The following is an 18,856-nucleotide window of genomic DNA, read 5'->3' on the forward strand; positions in this document are numbered from 1 at the left end:
CTTGACCATGTCTACATGCCTAAATGCACTGAGTTGCCGCCATGTGATTGGCTGATTAGAAATTAAGTGTTAACGAGCAGTTGGACAGGTGTACCTAATAAAGTGGCCGGTGAGTGTATATACAGCTATGTACTATCACTCCTCCTCCTGTATATTACATGTATATACAGCTATGTACTATCACTCCCCCTCCTGTATATTACATATATACTGTATATACAGCTATCTACTATCACTCCTCCTCCTGTATATTACATATATACTGTATATACAGCTATGTACTATCACTCCCCCTCCTGTATATTACATATGTATATATATATACAGCTATGTACTATCACTCCCCCTCCTGTATATTATATATATATATATATATATATATATATATATATATATATATAGTATATACAGCTATGTACTATCACTCCCTCTCCTGTATATTACATATATATACTGTATATACAGCTATGTACTATCACTCCCTCTCCTGTATATTACATAGTACATAGCTGTATATACAGTATATATATATATCACTCCCTCTCCTGTATATTACATATATATATACTGTATATACAGCTATGTACTATCACTCCCTCTCCTGTATATTACATATATATATACTGTATATACAGCTATGTACTATCACTCCCCCTCCTGTATATTACATATGTATATATATATACAGCTATGTACTATCACTCCCCCTCCTGTATATTATATATATATATATATATATATATATATATATATATATATATATATATATATATATAGTATATACAGCTATGTACTATCACTCCCTCTCCTGTATATTACATATATATACTGTATATACAGCTATGTACTATCACTCCCTCTCCTGTATATTACATATATATATACTGTATATACAGCTATGTACTATCACTCCCTCTCCTGTATATTACATATATATACTGTATATACAGCTATGTACTATCACTGCCTCTCCTGTATATTACATATATATATACTGTATATACAGCTATGTACTATCACTCCTCCTCCTGTATATCCTACTAATATCACGCTAAAACGCCTGGACGGATTTGCGTGCAATTTTCCACAAACAGTTTTCCCATTTTGGTGCCACTAAACAACATGGCTTCTCACAAAAGCAGGACTCCTAGCCCCAGCTATAGACTCACACACACTGCCTGGCATTTCCTGCCTCAACCTGCCTGCACACTCCTTACTGTCACCTCAGGAGTAGCCCTCACTCTACTCACTCACATTTACATAGATTTCCACTATATAACACATCACATTGTCTGTATCACTACATACACAATACAACACATCACATTGTCTGTATCACTACATACACAATACAACACATCACATTGTCTGTATCACTACATACACAATACAACACATCACATTGTCTGTATCACTACATACACAATACAACACATCACATTGTCTGTATCACTACATACACATTTGCTATCCCACCAAACTTTTTAAAGCACTTTTACAGTTTCACACGTCTGTGTCCGCCCAATTCTCAAATCACCGCAGACGAAGTCGCGGGTAAAAGCTAGTATTGAATATTTCATTAGTGCAGTTACAGGTCTAACGCATCAACATTTGTGCTCACCAGATACTGGATGGCAGGGACTTTATACTTAAGCATAAGGATCCCAAATTGCCCTTTTCCGGGATATTGCCCCATGTCTGGAGAGATGATTGACCTAATTTATACAGTAATAGGCATAGCGTGCCCAATGTTCAGTCTCCTGGGCGTACCCTGATGTATAGTCAGTGACTAATTGCAGGGCATGTCGGTGCCTGGCAGAATAATTGTACGCCCTTTTTTCTTGGTTGTTGTTTTTATTTACATATCAATAAAAGTTACAATTTAATAACACCCCATTATAACTCTGTGAATATATGTTAGCTGCAGTCTGCCAAGAATCTCCTGTGTGGGGGTACAAATGTTCTATCTTCTTATTTCTATGACTGGAAATATAAAACGTTTTTTTTTTTTTTCCTTATAGGAAAATTCTAAATCGTTGAAAAAAATAGATTCACAAATTTAAGGACAAATATTTGATTTGATAATGATAAAATGGTTAGAATGTTTCTTGATTCGGGATACATTTGTTTCTTAGCCTAGCTTAAAAGGATTATACAATTCCTTGAAAAAAGTTGCAGAAAATAATGTAAAATAACAGAGAACCTACTCTCCCCTGCATATCCCTGCTGATCCAGTGCACACACTCTGGTCCCCTGCTGCTCTTTGACTGCAGTGGTCACAAGCTGGAACAGTATGCCATTAGTAGCGGCTAGTCATTGCTCATACTTGGTGACATCACTGAGCTGTATCAATAGTAGAACTGCAGAGGTTACAAGGCAGCAGGACTTGTAAAGAGCATCTGTGCTGCAGGATCAGAAGATGGACAATTTTCCAATATACGGTCTGTACCAATTCCTCAGTTTTCTAGATCTCTGCTTGGTTGTCATTCATTTTGCTTACTTCTAGTGGATAAAAATCAGTCCATGGACACACAGGTGAACAGCTCGCTATAGTCACAGCACAGTAATCCAACATCTGCCTGGTGATGGGCACTTGACCACGGGCTGGCCGTGACTTGACCACGGGCTGGCCGTGACTTGACCACGGGCTGGCCGTGACTTGACCACGGGCTGGCCGTGACTTGACCACGGGCTTATTTTTAGCAACCAGGAGTAAGAATGACAGCAAGCAGAGATATAGGAAACTGTGAGGAATTGATACAGAAAATATATTGGAAAATTGTACAACTTTTCATTACACAAATAATATTGCTGAAACTGAACAACCCCCTTTTTATTACCACTTCTATCGGTATATTCTTTTAGAAATCTTAAGGAATTCTTGCTGGCACAGTTTCTAGTGTTAACAAACATGGACACTAAGCAGGTTTTAATTTGTGTATGTTAAGCGGCAGCAAGTTCAGATTTAATGTAAGCTTTGCCACATCTGTATCTGTACTATGAACAGTATATGGATCATTACACTGCATTGCTAGGGAGCTTCTCCCCTAGACACAAGGATGCATCTACTGTTTTAATAAGCATCTCCTGGTCTTCTGCTATGCTGGTGGTCACTTCTTTGTAATTCTTAGTGTTTGCTTACAAATTGTCTTACCAGTAGAGTTATATGTTTAAAGGTGACCATAAGTGGGTGTTGTGGTGACTTAGTGGTTGCTTTCCGGGTTCTCAGTTTGAATCAGTCTGACCAAAGGCAACATCTGCATGGTGGTTGTATGGTTTCTCTGTATTTGTGTGGGTTTCCTCTGGCTACTCCCATTTCTTTGTTTTAGTCTCAGGCCTAGGCTCTGGATATGCCATAAACGTCATATAGAGTAGGTTCCCACTTCCTAAACCCACATCTCAAAGAGGCGGGACATTTAACCCTGTCGGTCTTCTAGATGCTGTGAATGGCTGTTTTCACAACTTGGAAATGTAGGAGGCACAGTGATTCCTGTTTTGATAGGTACAGGGCTCCTTGATGGGGCCAGAAATGTCTGAGTTGGGAATATCCCTTTAACAGCATGTGTTGCTGATGTAAAGTTAGACATTGGATTTATGTTTGTTTTGGGGTCTTTAGTAGCCTGATCTATAGGGACCAATGGGTAACTGAAACGGACGGATGGATTTCCCTTCTATTTCTTGGAGCTATCATTTGTGCCATAGGCATATGCTCATATCCATCAGCTGAGACTGACCTGTTATAAGGAGGTTGCGCTGAATTTTCTGTCCAGCTGTGTTATGGCCATCCTCATTTCCCCGCTATTAGGCGATACAGCAGGCTCATGGAGTGGTATTCATATCTATATCTGCCTGGGACAGCAGGGCACATGTTTGCATACTTAGATTTAGCCTGGTTGGTTTTCAGGATACTTTTATATCTGTCTAGTCTTAATATGCTGTGTATGCAGGCTTCTTGTTTGTTAGGCGTGGGTTATGTATATGAAATGATATAACTTCTGCGGTGGCTTCTACCTATCAGAGTGTGGTGTGTGGGTGTTTTTTTTTGTTTTTTTTTTACTTTCACTTCTGGCGCGCTTGCCTGTTTAATCCAAATATATGATGTCCATGTAGGAATCTGTTTCCGCTCTACTTAATATCTGTTTTAGTGACTGCTTTCCGCATTGAAATTCCCCATGAAATAACAATTCTAGGCTACTTTTTTTTTCCCCCACTGTAACTGACCGTGTCGGGGTGAGCAGTAACCTACGCCATTGACAAGGGAACTGGTAAAGCCAGTTGTTACCTTATTTCTAGATTTCCAGGAGCAAATAAACAGGAACGACACCATGCTGAGTCATAAAGGAAGGTTTCCTGTAACTGCTATTTCACGAAGAATCCAACTTGTCAATTTACATTTTCAGAGGAAATAAAATAAGAGTTGCCCAGTGCAGTGAGAAATATACCGCAGAGTTATCTTACGGAGAGTGCAAGTAATTGGTAAAACAGATATGTTAGATGTGGTCACAGGTTCTCTTTATAGGTAAATTCGTTTTAAATAGCTTTTTACATTTATTTTCTTCATTACATTTTTAATTAACTTTGCGGATGCTTTGGTTTACTTTTTGCATGATGTTTCGTTTTTTTTTTTGTTTTTTTTTTAATCTTTCTGCAAGAATAACATTCTCAAACCACAATTTACTACCCATCTCACTGATAGTCTTTGGATAGGTCATCAGTTGAAGAATGAATGGGGTATATAACACCTGGACCTCTGCTGTGAACAATATGAAGAGTTCTGCAGCCCCTTCTCACAAAACCAAGCCCAACGCCATATTGCAGCTCATCCTTGTTCGCATGAGTGGGAATGAGTTGCAAATGGGCCATGTGACTGACTGAACGTGGCATCACATGGCACATGAAGTGGAAGTGGCACTCAGACTGCTGCTGCCATTTATAATGGCTGATCTGCAAGGGTCCAGATTGTCTGGTCTCCAATCAACAATTGATAAGCCCAGAAAACCTCTTTAGCTATGTAGAGATTTTCAGTATATCGGGTTATTGAGACTTGGGCCAACCCCTTTTAACTTTATTTTTAAGAATAATCAATGCCAGTTTTTTAAGAGGGTTTTTTTTTTTTCCCCATCCCAAATGGTTTAAGGCTTAGAAAATCTTTCTAAGAACAGTCGAATTGCGGCATTTGGTAGGTTACTAGCAGTTCTAGAAATTATGCCTGTCACACAGACACGGCTTGTAAAAGTGCCAGTGAAAACAAATAAGAGCAAATAAACCAACCGAGCGGAAAATTTCTCTGTGAAACCTGGCAGAGAATGTTTTTTTGCTATTGTTTCAGAATCTAAAGAGCAGTTCTAATCTGCACTACTTATCAACCAGTGTCCAGGTGACCATTTGCTAAATGGGTTTTGACATGTAGATTTCAGTAATTTCCAGGTTGTAGATCTTGGAGTGAGTGAAGTCATGTTGTACTCATGATACAGTGCAGGGTCACATGCCAGTCATACACTTTAGACAAGGCAGTTCTTAGTTTTTGGTTTGGATTTGATGTTAAAAAAAAAATATATAGATCTGAGTAAGTTACCGATGTAATCCCGGTTTTTGTAGCTTCCAAGTCAAAACGTTAGCACTCTTCAAGTGGTGGTGTATGGTTTTTAAAGACATTGGGGTGGTGGCTATTCTTGTACATTACCACTTAAAGGGGTTGTCCCATCACAAGGATCCTATCTATACTGTTTGTTAATGTGGATGTAAGACTTTTCCTAAATACACTGCTTCAGCAAAACTGCTTTGTTTGTCCACTATCTTACTTTATTCAATTCTTTGTGGCCACAGCCCTGACTTAGCTGCTCATGAGTCAAGTGATGTATCTGCCTGCTGTCAGGGGGGAGGGAGGAGGGGCTAAGTGCAGGGAGCAAGCCTGTGTATCTAGCTATTTCTGTGTCTACACCACTTGACCTAGCTTCCTGTTATCAGATAGAGGAGAGGAGCTGCATTCATTTCTGAACTCGTCTTCTGTTCTCCCAGTTATCAGGCTAGCTAATTCAATTGTGTTCATTATGGCAGAGACAGGCAGTCTCTGTATGTAACACAGAATGGAGTTGCTGCTGCCTGTAATTCATAGTCCAATATGGGTGGGCGGAGCTAAACGGCAGGTTGCGTGTAAAACCCCGTCCACCAAATGATGCAAGAAACCAGGAAGAAAGAAAATTTTACAGCAGTGGAGACTGGTGAGTATGCGACGTGGGAATACCCCTTTAATTGAATCTCTGTTGGACTGATAGCATATAGTGCTCTCCGTATATATCCATCAATCAGGCTGACTTTGGCTGGAGCGGTAGTGTGCATGCATGCAGAGGCGTAGTTTTTAGGGCTACAACCATAATAGTTGCAACTGGGCCCTTGGGGGAACTTAAAGTTCTCTCTGACAAACAGTATATGCCATTCTAAATGGCACAAAGTACATTAGGACTCTGTTTCAGATTTTGCACTGGGACACAGGAGTTTCAAGTTAAGCCTTTGCATGCATGGCCACCTTTCTTTTCAAACAGGGAGGGGTTGGCATTTCTTGAACCCCATTTTTTATGATCGCGATAGGTCAGGGTTTTTTTTTTTTTTGTTTTTTTTTTCTCGCCCAATAGTGTCAGGGAGGAACATTGGGATCATGCTTAATTGTTTAAATGGTTGTCTGAATGAAAAATGTCTCATTAGACTCAGATGGGTAGAGTATTTTATTTATGGTTGTGCGATTAATTTACCAGTCCAAAGAATCATAATTCTGATTTTCAGGATTTTTCTGATGGTCTACATGAAACATCTCAGCACCTACTGCAAGATTTGCTAACAGTTTCTTCATTGTAGCCAGTAGTTGGCGGGGGTACAGCAGCTTGCTCCAGATGTATCTGACCCCTCCAACCACTAAATTCAAGAATATCCCATAAGTTTAAATAAAATTGAGATTTTATTTTTAGGTAAAAATTGTATCCATTTTGTCATTGCTATATACGGTATACATGTTCCTGTCTATGGTCTGCATAAATGGTAATAGAAATAATGATGGCCTGCATACAACTTGAAGCCTTGCCACGTTATCAATCGTACGAACAATGCCTTGTGTACTGTGGCCCAGCGCCACAATCTGAGACAGCTAATCTTTTAGGTAATGTAAATATTCAGAGTAATTTTGTTTTTGTTTTAGATGCTGGATGTATATAATATTCTTCCCTTCGATAATCCCGATGGTGGTGTGTGGAAACAAGGATTTGACATAACCTACGAAGAGCATGAGTGGGATAATGAAATTCTTCAGGTTTTCCTTGTGCCTCACTCTCACAATGATCCAGGTAAGCCGGTTGTAATGGTTTTAAAGTTTCTGTCCAACACCTATTAAGCTTTACATATACTCATAGACTGAGCCGTAAAGGCGTATGATTATGTGACCATTGGATTTTGTCCGCGTTCAGCTGCTGTAATGTTGGAACGTTCACTTCGTTATAAAGAAATCATTTATTTAAAGGGATTCTACCATTAAAAGTTTTTTTTTTTTTTTTTTTGTGGATAAGACGTCGGCATAGCCTTTAGAAAGGCTATTCGTCTCTTACCTTTAGATGTGCTCTCCGCCGCGCTGTTCCTTAGAAATAGTTTTTACTGGTATGCAAATGAGTTCTCCCGCAGCGATGGGGGTGGGACCCAGCGCTCAAACAGCGATGAGGGCGTCCCCACCGCTGCCAGAGAAGTGTCTCCAAGCGCCACCTCCTTCGTCCGCCGCGTCATCTTCAATGTCTTCCGGTACAGGCTCGTAACTTCGAGCAGAGCAGACTGCGCAGGCGCACAGGTCACTAGAAAATGGCCGCTTGCACAGTATTGTTAGTCGCCATTTTCCCGTGGCCTATGCACCTACGCAGTCTGCTCTGCTAGGTTACAAGCCTGCGCCGGAAGAAGACATTGAACATGACGCCGCGGATGAAGAAGGAGGTGGCGCTTGGAGACACTTCTCTGGCAGCGGTGGGGATGCCCTCATCGCTGCCAAAGAACTTATTTGCATACTGGTAAAAACCGGTATTTCTGAGGAACGGCGCAGCAGAGACCACGTCTAAAGGTAAGAGAGGAATAGCCTTTCTAAAGACTATTCTGACGTCTTATCCACAAAAAAAAAAGTTTTAATGGTAGAATCCCTTTAACTTATCTACTTCTCTGTTTCTCCATCCCTCAATATTTTTTTTTTTTTTTTTGGTCCACTCTACCATGTGTATATATAGTAGGGTCCACAGTTTTCTTATCCCTCTTTTCTATACACAGTTGTATTACAGCCCTCACATACATGACTGCGCCTTATCCTAAGACTAGCAAAAACCTTATCTACCCATTCTCCTTTGAGGGAATAAGTAATGTCAACCCGAACGAAGATCAAACACAACTGCTAGTTACTACTTTCTCAATAATAATGATAGTATTAAAAAAAAAAAAAAAAAAAAAAAAAAAACACTGCTCACAAGGGAGATGCAGATAACTTCCCTAGGTTTAGTGTTCTGGTAATATCTGAGCCTATGAACCATGAAATAGAATTTGGTCTGATTCATATGTACTCTTGTATTATCTGGAAGATGATTAAAATAAAATTACAATACGTGTATCCTTACAGACACTTTGTATTGATTCAATATGTATAATGCTCATAAATGGTATTAAATATAAAGAGGAGCTCGCAAGAGCAAATCAGATGAAATCGTATTGTACAATTTTATCTGTAGTGCTGCATTTATGAAGTAAAGGATGGCCGATTATATAATTTTATGTGGTGGCCATACAGTAATTCTAGAGACACTTCACTATTATGTACTTACCAGATGTCCTATAACTAAACTATTTAGCTTCCTATTCAAAGATCAAGTGCTCAATGCCCCCATTTTTACTGCATCACTTTTTTAGGTGAAACACAATAGTCAAGACCACTAGGGCCTAGTTCTCATCTGTGTTCGGTAATCCATTCAGGGATTCTGCATAGGGAACTTTTCACCGAATGGAATACCGAACGCATTGCCAAGCAGTGAGCTTATGAAGCACATGGACCCCATAGACTATAATGGGGTCCGTGTGCGTTCTGCGCGGTGTCCGCACGGAACATGTGGACAGAAAAGTACTTCATGATCTACATTCCTGTCCGCATGACTCATGTGGAGAGCACATGGACCCCATTATAGTCTATGGGGTCAGTGTGCATTCACTTCTCATCGCTTGTCAATGCGTTTGGTAGCCTGTTCAGGGTGTCCCCATGTGAACTCCCCGAACGTATTACTGAACGCAGATGTGAATCGGGCCTTATGCTCCATACATTTAATGCCTAGTAAAGTTCTGTTACCATTAATTATTTACCTCAGAAAAGAGGAAATATGCCACTTAAAGAGGACCTTTCATCAGATCGGGCACATGCAGTTTTATATACTGCTGGAAAGCTGACAGTGCGCTGAATTCAGTGCACTATTGGCTTTCCCGATCTGTGCCCGGTGTAAAGTGCTATCGGTCCCGGTACCGTAGCACTTTAGTGTCAGAAGGGCGTTTCTGACACTTAGCCAGGGACGCCCTTCTGTGGTCAGCGATAAGTGCTGCGCTGAGTGAGCAGGGAGGAACGCCCCCTCCCCTCCTGATAATACTCGTCTATGGATGAGCACTGTGAGCAGAGGGAGGGGGTGTTCCTCCCCGCTCCACAGTACAGCGCAATAGGCGCTGCTGTGCAGAAGGGGGTCCCTGGCTAAGTGTCAGAAACGCCCTTCTGACTGTAGTGGGACCGATGGCGCTTTACACCGGGCACAGATCGGGAAAGCTGATAGTACGCTGAATTCAGCGCACTGTCAGCTTTCCAGCAGTATATAAAACTGCATGTGCCCGATCTGATGAAAGGTCCTCTTTAAAGGAGATTTCTCATGATCATAACATATATAAATCTGTAAACATTTGAAAGTTAAATATTTTTCAAGTCTAAACAATTTAAAACATTTTAGAGTTTTAAAGATTTCTTTTCTAACCACCTTTGTGGTGACAGTCTTTTGTCTTGATCGGTTGCTGTTGTATATGACCATGAATGCAGGAACTTTCTATGGTCTGGAAAATCGGCCATGCTTTCCTTATTTTGGACAAGGACACTACATGCTTGAGTAGATAACCCTGCCACATTAAGGAAATCGGGCTTGGATTTCTGACAAGTCCCAGACCTTAATTTATGGTCGTATCTAGAGAGGAGCGAGTACTGTTCGGATCAGCCGATCCGAACAGCACGCTCCATAGAAATGAATGGATGCACCTGGTATTTCCGCTTTGACGGCGGCCGGCCGCTTAACCCCCCGCGTGCCGGCTACGTCCATTCATTTCTATGCGAGTGTGCTGTTCGGATCGGCTGATCCGAACAGTACTCGCTCCTCTCTAGTCGTATCCATTAGCAACTGATCAAAACAATAGACTGTCACCACTTAGATGGTTAGAGCAAATTTATAAAACCTCTGCAAAATGTATAATTATTAATATTTTAAAAAATGTGTATCAAATTTAAATATGAATCTGTTCTTCAAAAACCTCCATTTACATTTTTCAAAAACACTTTGGGGAATTTTCACTTCACTTGGACACATTAGGTTAAAGAACATGTAATAAAACTTGTATGAAGGTGGCCATGCACATGTTGCTAAGGTGGATGAAAATGGACAATTTCAATCTAAACAACTATCTGTTGAGTGAAATTTTAACCGTGAAAGTTTATTTTCGCCGTTCAGTGACAGACTTGAAGAAAATTGCCTGTGATTGAAATTTTTTTGTCTGATAGTTCCCAGAACGTTCCCTGAAAGATTGCTTGTCCTTCGTATTTTTATGGAATAAAACGCGTAGAGCGGAGATAGCGGAACAATTGTTCACTAGATGTTCATTCAATCAACAGTTGTCCAGCCTTCAACCTACTAAACTTGTGTCTGTTGTGTATGCCACCTCAATTGGTTATTAGAAAAAAAGTATACCGTAAATGACCTGCAAGAGCTCCAAGCGGATAAAATAGATAGGATATAGGCTATACAGACTTCAGTGGCCTTAGTGCCGTGGATCTCAATTTAGCTGCATCAGAAAACAAAGTGGCGTACAAAAATCTGCGTGATCAACAGTAGTAGACTCAAGCATGGCAACCTGCATGTTACTGGGCAAGCATCATGTATGTTTCACCAGTGGCTTTTACAAGGGTTATACTGGTGTATATCTGGGTGTGGTGTCTCTTGTGCTGTAACTGGTTTTTGTTCCTGATTTATATCTGCCTTTTAACCTCTGCATAAGAGAGCACTATCACTTTTTGACATCCTTTGAGGCTTGTTTGTCTCTTATATAGCTTGTAGGATATTTTTTAAGTATATTATGTTACTTCCTTCCATCATTTTCACCCCCTTCGATTTTTTTTTTTTTTTTTTTTTTTTTTTTTTTTTTTAAAGCTCATTGACCCCCCTCCTGTGACTTCTCACGACTCATTGTAAAGTAGCTCTTCAAATACATCATAATGCACTTTAAAGATTGGCTTTAAATGTTGTAAAATAGTATTATGAGTGGTGATTTTTGGCACAAAATCTGCAGGTTTTACCTGTGATGGCATTTTCTGCATTGCTGCAGAATATAGAGGGAGCGGAGACTATCAGAAGCAAGAAGAGCTGGTGGCACTCGGCTGTGCTATGAGGAAGGCAAGCTTTGCTGGCATTGTTACTACATATTTTCAGACAGTTCATTTTAGCAAGAAACGAACGTTATTTTGTTGTGTTATGAGTCGACTAATTCTCATGAATGTTTCAGAGAGAGATTAATTTCCGTTGGGTTCAGTACTGATTCATTTCAGCACCAACGGCTCACAGTGATCAAAGTCATTTACATGCATAATTTATATACAGTACTGTATACACTGCCTTAAAGTAGATGCAATTGAATCAAATCTTAGAAATTCCCTTCTCATGGATTATTTCATCAGCACAGCCGATAAGATTATTAATTTGATTCCTTCTCACACATGTAAGGATGTGAAGTATTGTATTATCATGTCAATAGAACAAATATCTACATGGTAAAGTGCCTTTAAAGGGGTATTCCCATGACTCTTGTTCACCAACCTTCAGGCTGTTGTGCTCTATTCACTTCCTGCTTTTCTTGGCACATTGGTGGGCGGGGTTTCACTTGCACGGGATTGGTTGTAAATGAATTACCACAGTGTGAAGCTGATGTAGCAGAGCTGGATTTCAGTCAGCTTGCATTACATATAGAGGTAACGGACTCCCTATCTCAGCCCTTATCAGCCTAATTCAATTAAACCGACTGATAAGAGCTCAGAAAACCCGGAGCTCTCACCTCCCCTATCTGAGAAGCTCCGCTGCTTAAAAGACACAAACAGCTCAGAGCTGCTCCCAGCCCCTCCCTCCCCCTCTGAGAGCAGGCAGCTACATCACTTGACAAATGAGCAGATAATCCCAAGGGCCATAGAAACTGAGTGTAAACAATGAATAAATTAAGGTAGCGGCCAAACAAAGCAGTTTTGATAAAGCAATGCATTTAGGAAAGGTCTTAAATCCATATCAACTAGCAGTATAGATAGGATCCTTGTGATGGGACAACCCCTTTAAGGGAGGGGTCCTTTTTTCCCTCCTATTTATGGTATCATGTTAACCTTTAGGGTACTTTAGGGCTTAGCTTTTAAATTTTCTTCATTGCTGTAACACAGGTACGACCTGTATTAACAATGTAACAAAGATGGACTATTCCTAATAAAAGAAAAAAATAAAATGGTGGGGACATTAAGGTGAGGCTATTTGCTGTGAAACCACCTATTTAAAACAAGTCACCTATTTATGGTATATTCCAGTGTTATATCACTGGGATATGCAGTCAGTTTATGATCGGTGGGTGGTCCAACGTATGGGATTTCTACCTGTCCTGAAAATGAGAAGAGAGCATCGCTGATTTACAACTGTCACCTTCTAGGTTTTACAGTGCATGCCTCCCATCCGTCCAGCTTTGTAGGGTAGTAGTTGGTTCTGTTTAATTTAAAGGGGATATTCAGCTTCCAAAAATTATCTGAAAATACAGCCACAGCAATGCTAAACACTCACTATTCCCTTGTGCAGCTTTTGCTTGGCTTTTTCACTTGTTCCTCCTTGTATCTCTGTTTAAAACAAACTACATTTCCCATTATTCATCTGCCTGCTCACACTCTGTTTTTGCTGCTCATAGGTGAAGGGGAGAGAGTTGACAAATGAAACCTCACAGCAGCATGTGACCTGAGATGTGGGAGTGACTTGTTACATGTGATTTAAGGGAAGATTGGAGAAGGAAAGCGTACACAGAGAGTGAGAACAGGCAGATGAATTGTGGGAAATGTAGTTTGTCCACAGGTTCACTGCATGGAAAGAACAGTGATATGTGGAGTAACAAGTAAAATAAAGCCAAGCAAAGGGTGTACAAGGGAACCATAAGTACTGCTGTGGAGGTGTTTGCAGATAAGGTTGAAGCTAGATTACCCCTTTACTGGAGCTTTGCTGCAGTTTTCTGCACAATTTAGTACAATTTGCTGGTAAAATCGGTGAAATGGCCGCAGCGCGCTTGCTCTCCGTATTTTGGTCATTATATTTTATCAGTATTTACAAGCCAACACCAAAGTCCAAAAACAGAAGAAATTCAAATCTTTGTTATAATTGGTTCACATTTCACTCCTGCTTTTGGATAGCACACACTGACCAAAATACTACTGAGTTAGTCACCAAACCCAGTTATTGCCTGTAGTGGTTATTCCAGAATACAGAGGTGGGGCTGCTAATGACCCATACAATAGTTAAAATAAGAACATTAGAGAAGGTTTTCCAAACAAGAATTAAATGCTGTGATCCACCTTATTCTGTAAAACAGTTTTACAGCAGTTGCGCTGTACATGAGAAGGAATAATGTACCTACTACAATAGATTAAACAGAATATAAGCAGTCACTGTGGCGTTCTGTGACCTGCAAGGAACTCTTTGATGACTTCAAAGAATTCTATAATTTACTGTGAGGTTATACGTTATCCCATATGTACTTGTTTTCTAAAGGCCCTATTACATGGGCTGATGATTGGGCCAATTATCTGAACATTATAGGAATACTTGTGCCCAGTAATTGGTCCGCATCTTTTATGAGGCAGAAAAAACATGGATATGCTGTGAACAAACTGTAAAACTGAATGGAAAAGGGGGGGGGGGGGGACAAGCACATTACTGATCATTGCTTTCCCATGTAGTTTGTGTTGACTTTCCCCATTCTCAGAATTGGCCTCAGTTGTAAGATCCCCTCCAATGTATGCTCTATGTTATGGACAGGGGATAAGTGTTGTTCATGGCATAAACCCTTTAAATCTGCCATACATCTGAGGTGTTATTGGCAGAGCTGTGGAGTCAGAGTCCGTCCTATTTTGGGTGGAGTCGGAAAAGTTCCTCTCCAGCTTTAAAATTAAAAGATTTATTTTTTAATTACATTGCACAATTATTAATGTTCTAGCTTTTTAATGAATTAGAGAAGCTTTGCTTCTGACTAACCATGGGTGTTGGCTATTTCTGAAGGAGTTGGAGTTGGAGTCTAAGGAAAAGTAGGAGTCTGAATCTGTGTTCTGGCTTGCCAATTCCACATCCCTGGTTGTTAGCCGTCAGCTCAACTTGGCTAACAACATTTGGCTATCTCCACTGATTATCCTATACACATGCACACTCTGTGGAGCACTGCCTGTGTACTGAATGGGAGAGGGGAGAAAGGGACTCCACTGACATTGAATGGCAGCATTGCTCCATGAACAAAAATGTTCAGGTAGTTAAAATCAAAATACCCAAGTTTTATCATCAAACATCTGCTAAACTGGGTGGACCCCATACAGATTAGATACTTCTATGTGAAAGGGCTGCTTATGTCTGCCATATATGCCATAGACCAGGGGTGGGCAATTAAATTTTCCCATGGGACCGCATGAGAAATTGAAACTATTCTAGAGGGCGTGCTGTGGCAAATTTATCTCCACCCACTTCTATGGTGACTCCGCCCATTCCAAATCCTCTTTCCATATGCCCCCACATACTATAATCCTCCTACAGTCACCCGTGCACTATATGTCCCCACATTATAATGTTCCCTTCCAACTGTCCCACAGTATTAAGTCCCTCTCCTGGTGCCCCAGTTTAAACTGGGGGAAATTAGAGGGGACATGAAATTGGAGCAGCTGGAGGGGGACATTAGCAGTAGGGGTAGTTGGAGGGGAACAATAAATTAATGGCAGATAAAGTGGGACATTAAACTGGGGGCAACTAGAGGGGGGCATTAAACTTAGGCAGCTGGAAGCAGATATTAAACCACAGGGGTAGCTGGAGGGTGATATTAAACTGGGGGCAGCTAGAGGCAGACAGGTCCCCCTCCAGCTACCTCCTCCTCCAGTTGTCCCCAGTTTAATGCCCCCCCCCCCCAGTTTAAGTGCTTCCCTTCATCTACCCCCAGTTTCATATCCCCCTCCATCTGCCCTCCTGTTTTCGTGTTCCCCCTCCATCTCTGCCCATAGGTTACTGAGAAACACACGCTCTCTCTCTGTCTCTCTCTCCACACTGCATCCCAAATCCCCCCCCCCCCCTCCTCTCAGTAACTTAGGACATAGACCACACATCTCCATCTTCTTGCACTGTCCTGCCGGCACTAAGACATGCCTCCCTAGCTAAGCTATGCGGGCTGGACTGAATCAGTCAAAGGACCGGATATGGCCCGCGGGCCGTACCTCGCCCAGGTCTGCCATAGACTATAAAAAACTGTTTTGACTGGAAAAGAAAGTAACTGCAGCCGTTACCCTCTGCTACTTTGTGAGTGATCTCTTCTGATAGTTCTGTATCTTCAAGATAAGGCTCTACCAATGCACAGAATGGAGCAATAATTCCGATGACATGCTCTTCCTCCCCCTCCCCTCTCCATAGACACTTGTGTTTGAGGTGAATACAAAGACAGGTTTTATACAGATAAAAAATTGAAATATTCTAGCCCACCATAATTACTAGAGTAGGTCCATATTAACAATAAATTCCTATAACAAATTTATGTCAGAGTCAACACTCGCATAAAAACTTTGAAGGTTATTAATAGCAGTTTATAAAACTAAATACCAATCTGACCCTTTAACATCGCTAGTCCATAGGTTAACGCTATCCAGATTACTTATATAATTCATACACAGTTCATAGATAATTCATAAATAACCACTGTAGCTTTAATACTTTACACCACTGCATATTATAAGGACAATTCATCATAATATCCGAGTAAGGTTCACACTATCGTAGCTTCTATCAGAGGATGCGAGTCAGTGGGAGGCAGAGCATTAAAACAGACTATATTGGGATTCGTTGGGTGACCATTGTTCTAAAACTAAAACCAGTGGGGAAAAAAGTCCTTTGTGTAGATCTTTTTGCTCCATTGATTTTTCTGCAAACACTGCAGAGATATGAACGTAGCCTTACCAGTAAATGCATATAGTTTTTTTTTTTTTTTTTTTCATAAATATATTCCTATATAAAATACATTCCTAAATAAAATATCTGACATGTATAGATAGGGAGGGGTCTGTGTGTATGTATGTGTGTGTGTGTGTGTGTATGTATGTATGTGTGTGTGTTTTAATGTTCTACATCTTTCTAAACCAGAGTGAGTCTCTGAATCTATTTTGTCAGATTATGTAACATCATCATATTGTGTAATATTGCAAAGTGTTTTCTCATCTATATACGGACCTTTTTGTTCTGTTCAAGGATGATCGTGATAGACTGGACACTCATAGCTAGTTTGTGTCCTATTGAGGGAATTAGAAGTTATCATTTTCATACAATGTGGCCAGACAACAGAACACAAAAATGGTTATACAGACCCACAGTATTTGTCCTTCCCAGAAGTGGCGTGTTTTCTTGCTTAATTTCTCAAAATGGTTATTCATGTAGCTTAAAATGATACCAATGGTCAGCCATATTTTGATGGATGTGTTTTATGTATATGAGCTTATAAAATAAACGGTTTCTGGGCGGAAATTTCGCAGACCTCTGCCCGGACCATAACAACATCGAGGTGTCCGTTTCTTCCATTTCTGTGATTGCTACCAGTGACAATCTGACTATACAATCTACCTGGGGTAAGATAATGGACATCTATGACTGGGACGTTTCTCAAGCTATAGATACATAAATAATCTCAGCTAAAAACCATGAAAATTCTCTCTACATTCACATTTGCATGAGACGTCCCTTTATTATCAGGGAAAGATATAAATATGTGTAAAATACCCACTAAACACAAAGCACCGTGGTCCGTTCTTGATGTTGCCTTGACGTGCATTTTACGCACACATTTTTCTTTGGGAGACTTGTTAGCTCTACAAGTTTGTCATTTTGTGAGCTCAACCAAAATGAGTTGAAAGGTCATTTATTTGTTATTTAATGGTCAAATGTCAAGGACCGGGTCTGTCGGGGTTTTTCTCACTGTTTGGAGGTGGAGGGTGTGTCCCTGGTGGTCTAATAATGTAATAGTCTCTATTGAGCTCTTAGAACTAGCTGCATTGGGTTCACTATGTTTTGAACAATTAATTTTCCTTTCGACAATAAAATAAGATAAAAATGGCTCAGTGGTGTTTAACTAAAACTATACAACCCCGAAGATGCAAAAATAAAATCCTTACATTCAATGATTCTCGTAAAAGGAAGCCCTGGGAATGAGCAGAACTATTGGCTGTTAAATCTTCTCAACCAGGGTAATATACGGAAATGTAAGAGTAAATTAGGTTTTATTACACTAACACAATAGCATAATCAAGCTGAAAGCGCGGGCTGAAGACGTTCTCTATTCTCTCATGTCTTTTAAATGTCTATCTTAAATTCAGCATCTGCTTTGTAATTGTCAAACAATGGAACACTAAATGTGATTTTTACATAGAGAAGATAAAGGACTGGGGGTGCAAGACTTCCATCCGTTTATCCTGCCACTTGACCATGTAGTTTCTCAGTTCTTTGTCATTGGCCTGCTACAAGAAGTTAAAATTGTGATGCAAGATGGATCAGAACATTCAAGGACTGGCATATATTATTAATCTATCAGAATATTTTATTTACTACATGTTATCTGGGACTAAAGGTGGCCATACACATTAATGTTGACTGAACTATTGGCTGTTGAGCTGTTGGCTAACTATCTGATGGGCACGGGTAGTTCAGGGTAAAGGATTTGGTTGTTAGAATTGCACATGTCCGATTCTTTCCATTCTGAGCTCATGCATATTCTGCTCATCCAAGTGTGCATGTGTATGCGGGAAGTCAGGAGGAATAGCTGTGTGGAGCCACATATGTGTCCATCTTAAAGGGGTTTTCCTAATTAGGAGTTTTGCCTGCCCTTCAGTCCTTTCTTGGTTGAGTCTAGAATGGAGGGTTATCCAGTAGTGTTGTGTATCCCAACACGTGTTGCTGCCTTGGCTATGGAAGTATTAGCTGTACAGTCTGCAGTACTCCGGCCACTAGCCCAACACAGCTAACACATTCAGAGCCTCAGCATTTTCAGGTGTCACATTCTTGAAATAGAGGCAGGCTATGCCTAACCTATGTACAACACTAACCTACTTGTTTTGAGGGGTATGCAGCAGGTGGTCCCTTATACGAACAGTGACAAGTTGGTGAGTGGGCATAGCATGTATGATGCTAAATCAGCAGCTGCTCTAGCCCGTGGGACATGTTCACAAGCTCAGGTTTTCAGGTGTAATTTTTTGAAGCCAGAATGATGTGTGGGTTATAAAGGGAGCAGAAGTATAGAGCACCAGTGCCATTTCTCATTT

The 18,856-nt window shown here is 40.5% G+C and overlaps 1 protein-coding gene across 1 annotated transcript in view; it reads left to right on the forward strand.

The window, feature by feature from the left end:
• The window catches only part of MAN2A1 (mannosidase alpha class 2A member 1), a 97,751-nt gene that overhangs the window by 23,730 nt on the left and 55,165 nt on the right, over positions 1–18,856 (forward strand). The window contains exon 3 of the mRNA XM_075272002.1: positions 7,190–7,334. Coding sequence (XP_075128103.1) covers positions 7,190–7,334 — 145 coding nt within the window. The remainder of the gene's footprint in view (positions 1–7,189; positions 7,335–18,856) is intronic.

The sequence above is a fragment of the Leptodactylus fuscus genome, chromosome 1 (assembly GCF_031893055.1).
Source record: "Leptodactylus fuscus isolate aLepFus1 chromosome 1, aLepFus1.hap2, whole genome shotgun sequence".
Classification (NCBI taxonomy): Eukaryota; Metazoa; Chordata; class Amphibia; order Anura; family Leptodactylidae; genus Leptodactylus; species Leptodactylus fuscus.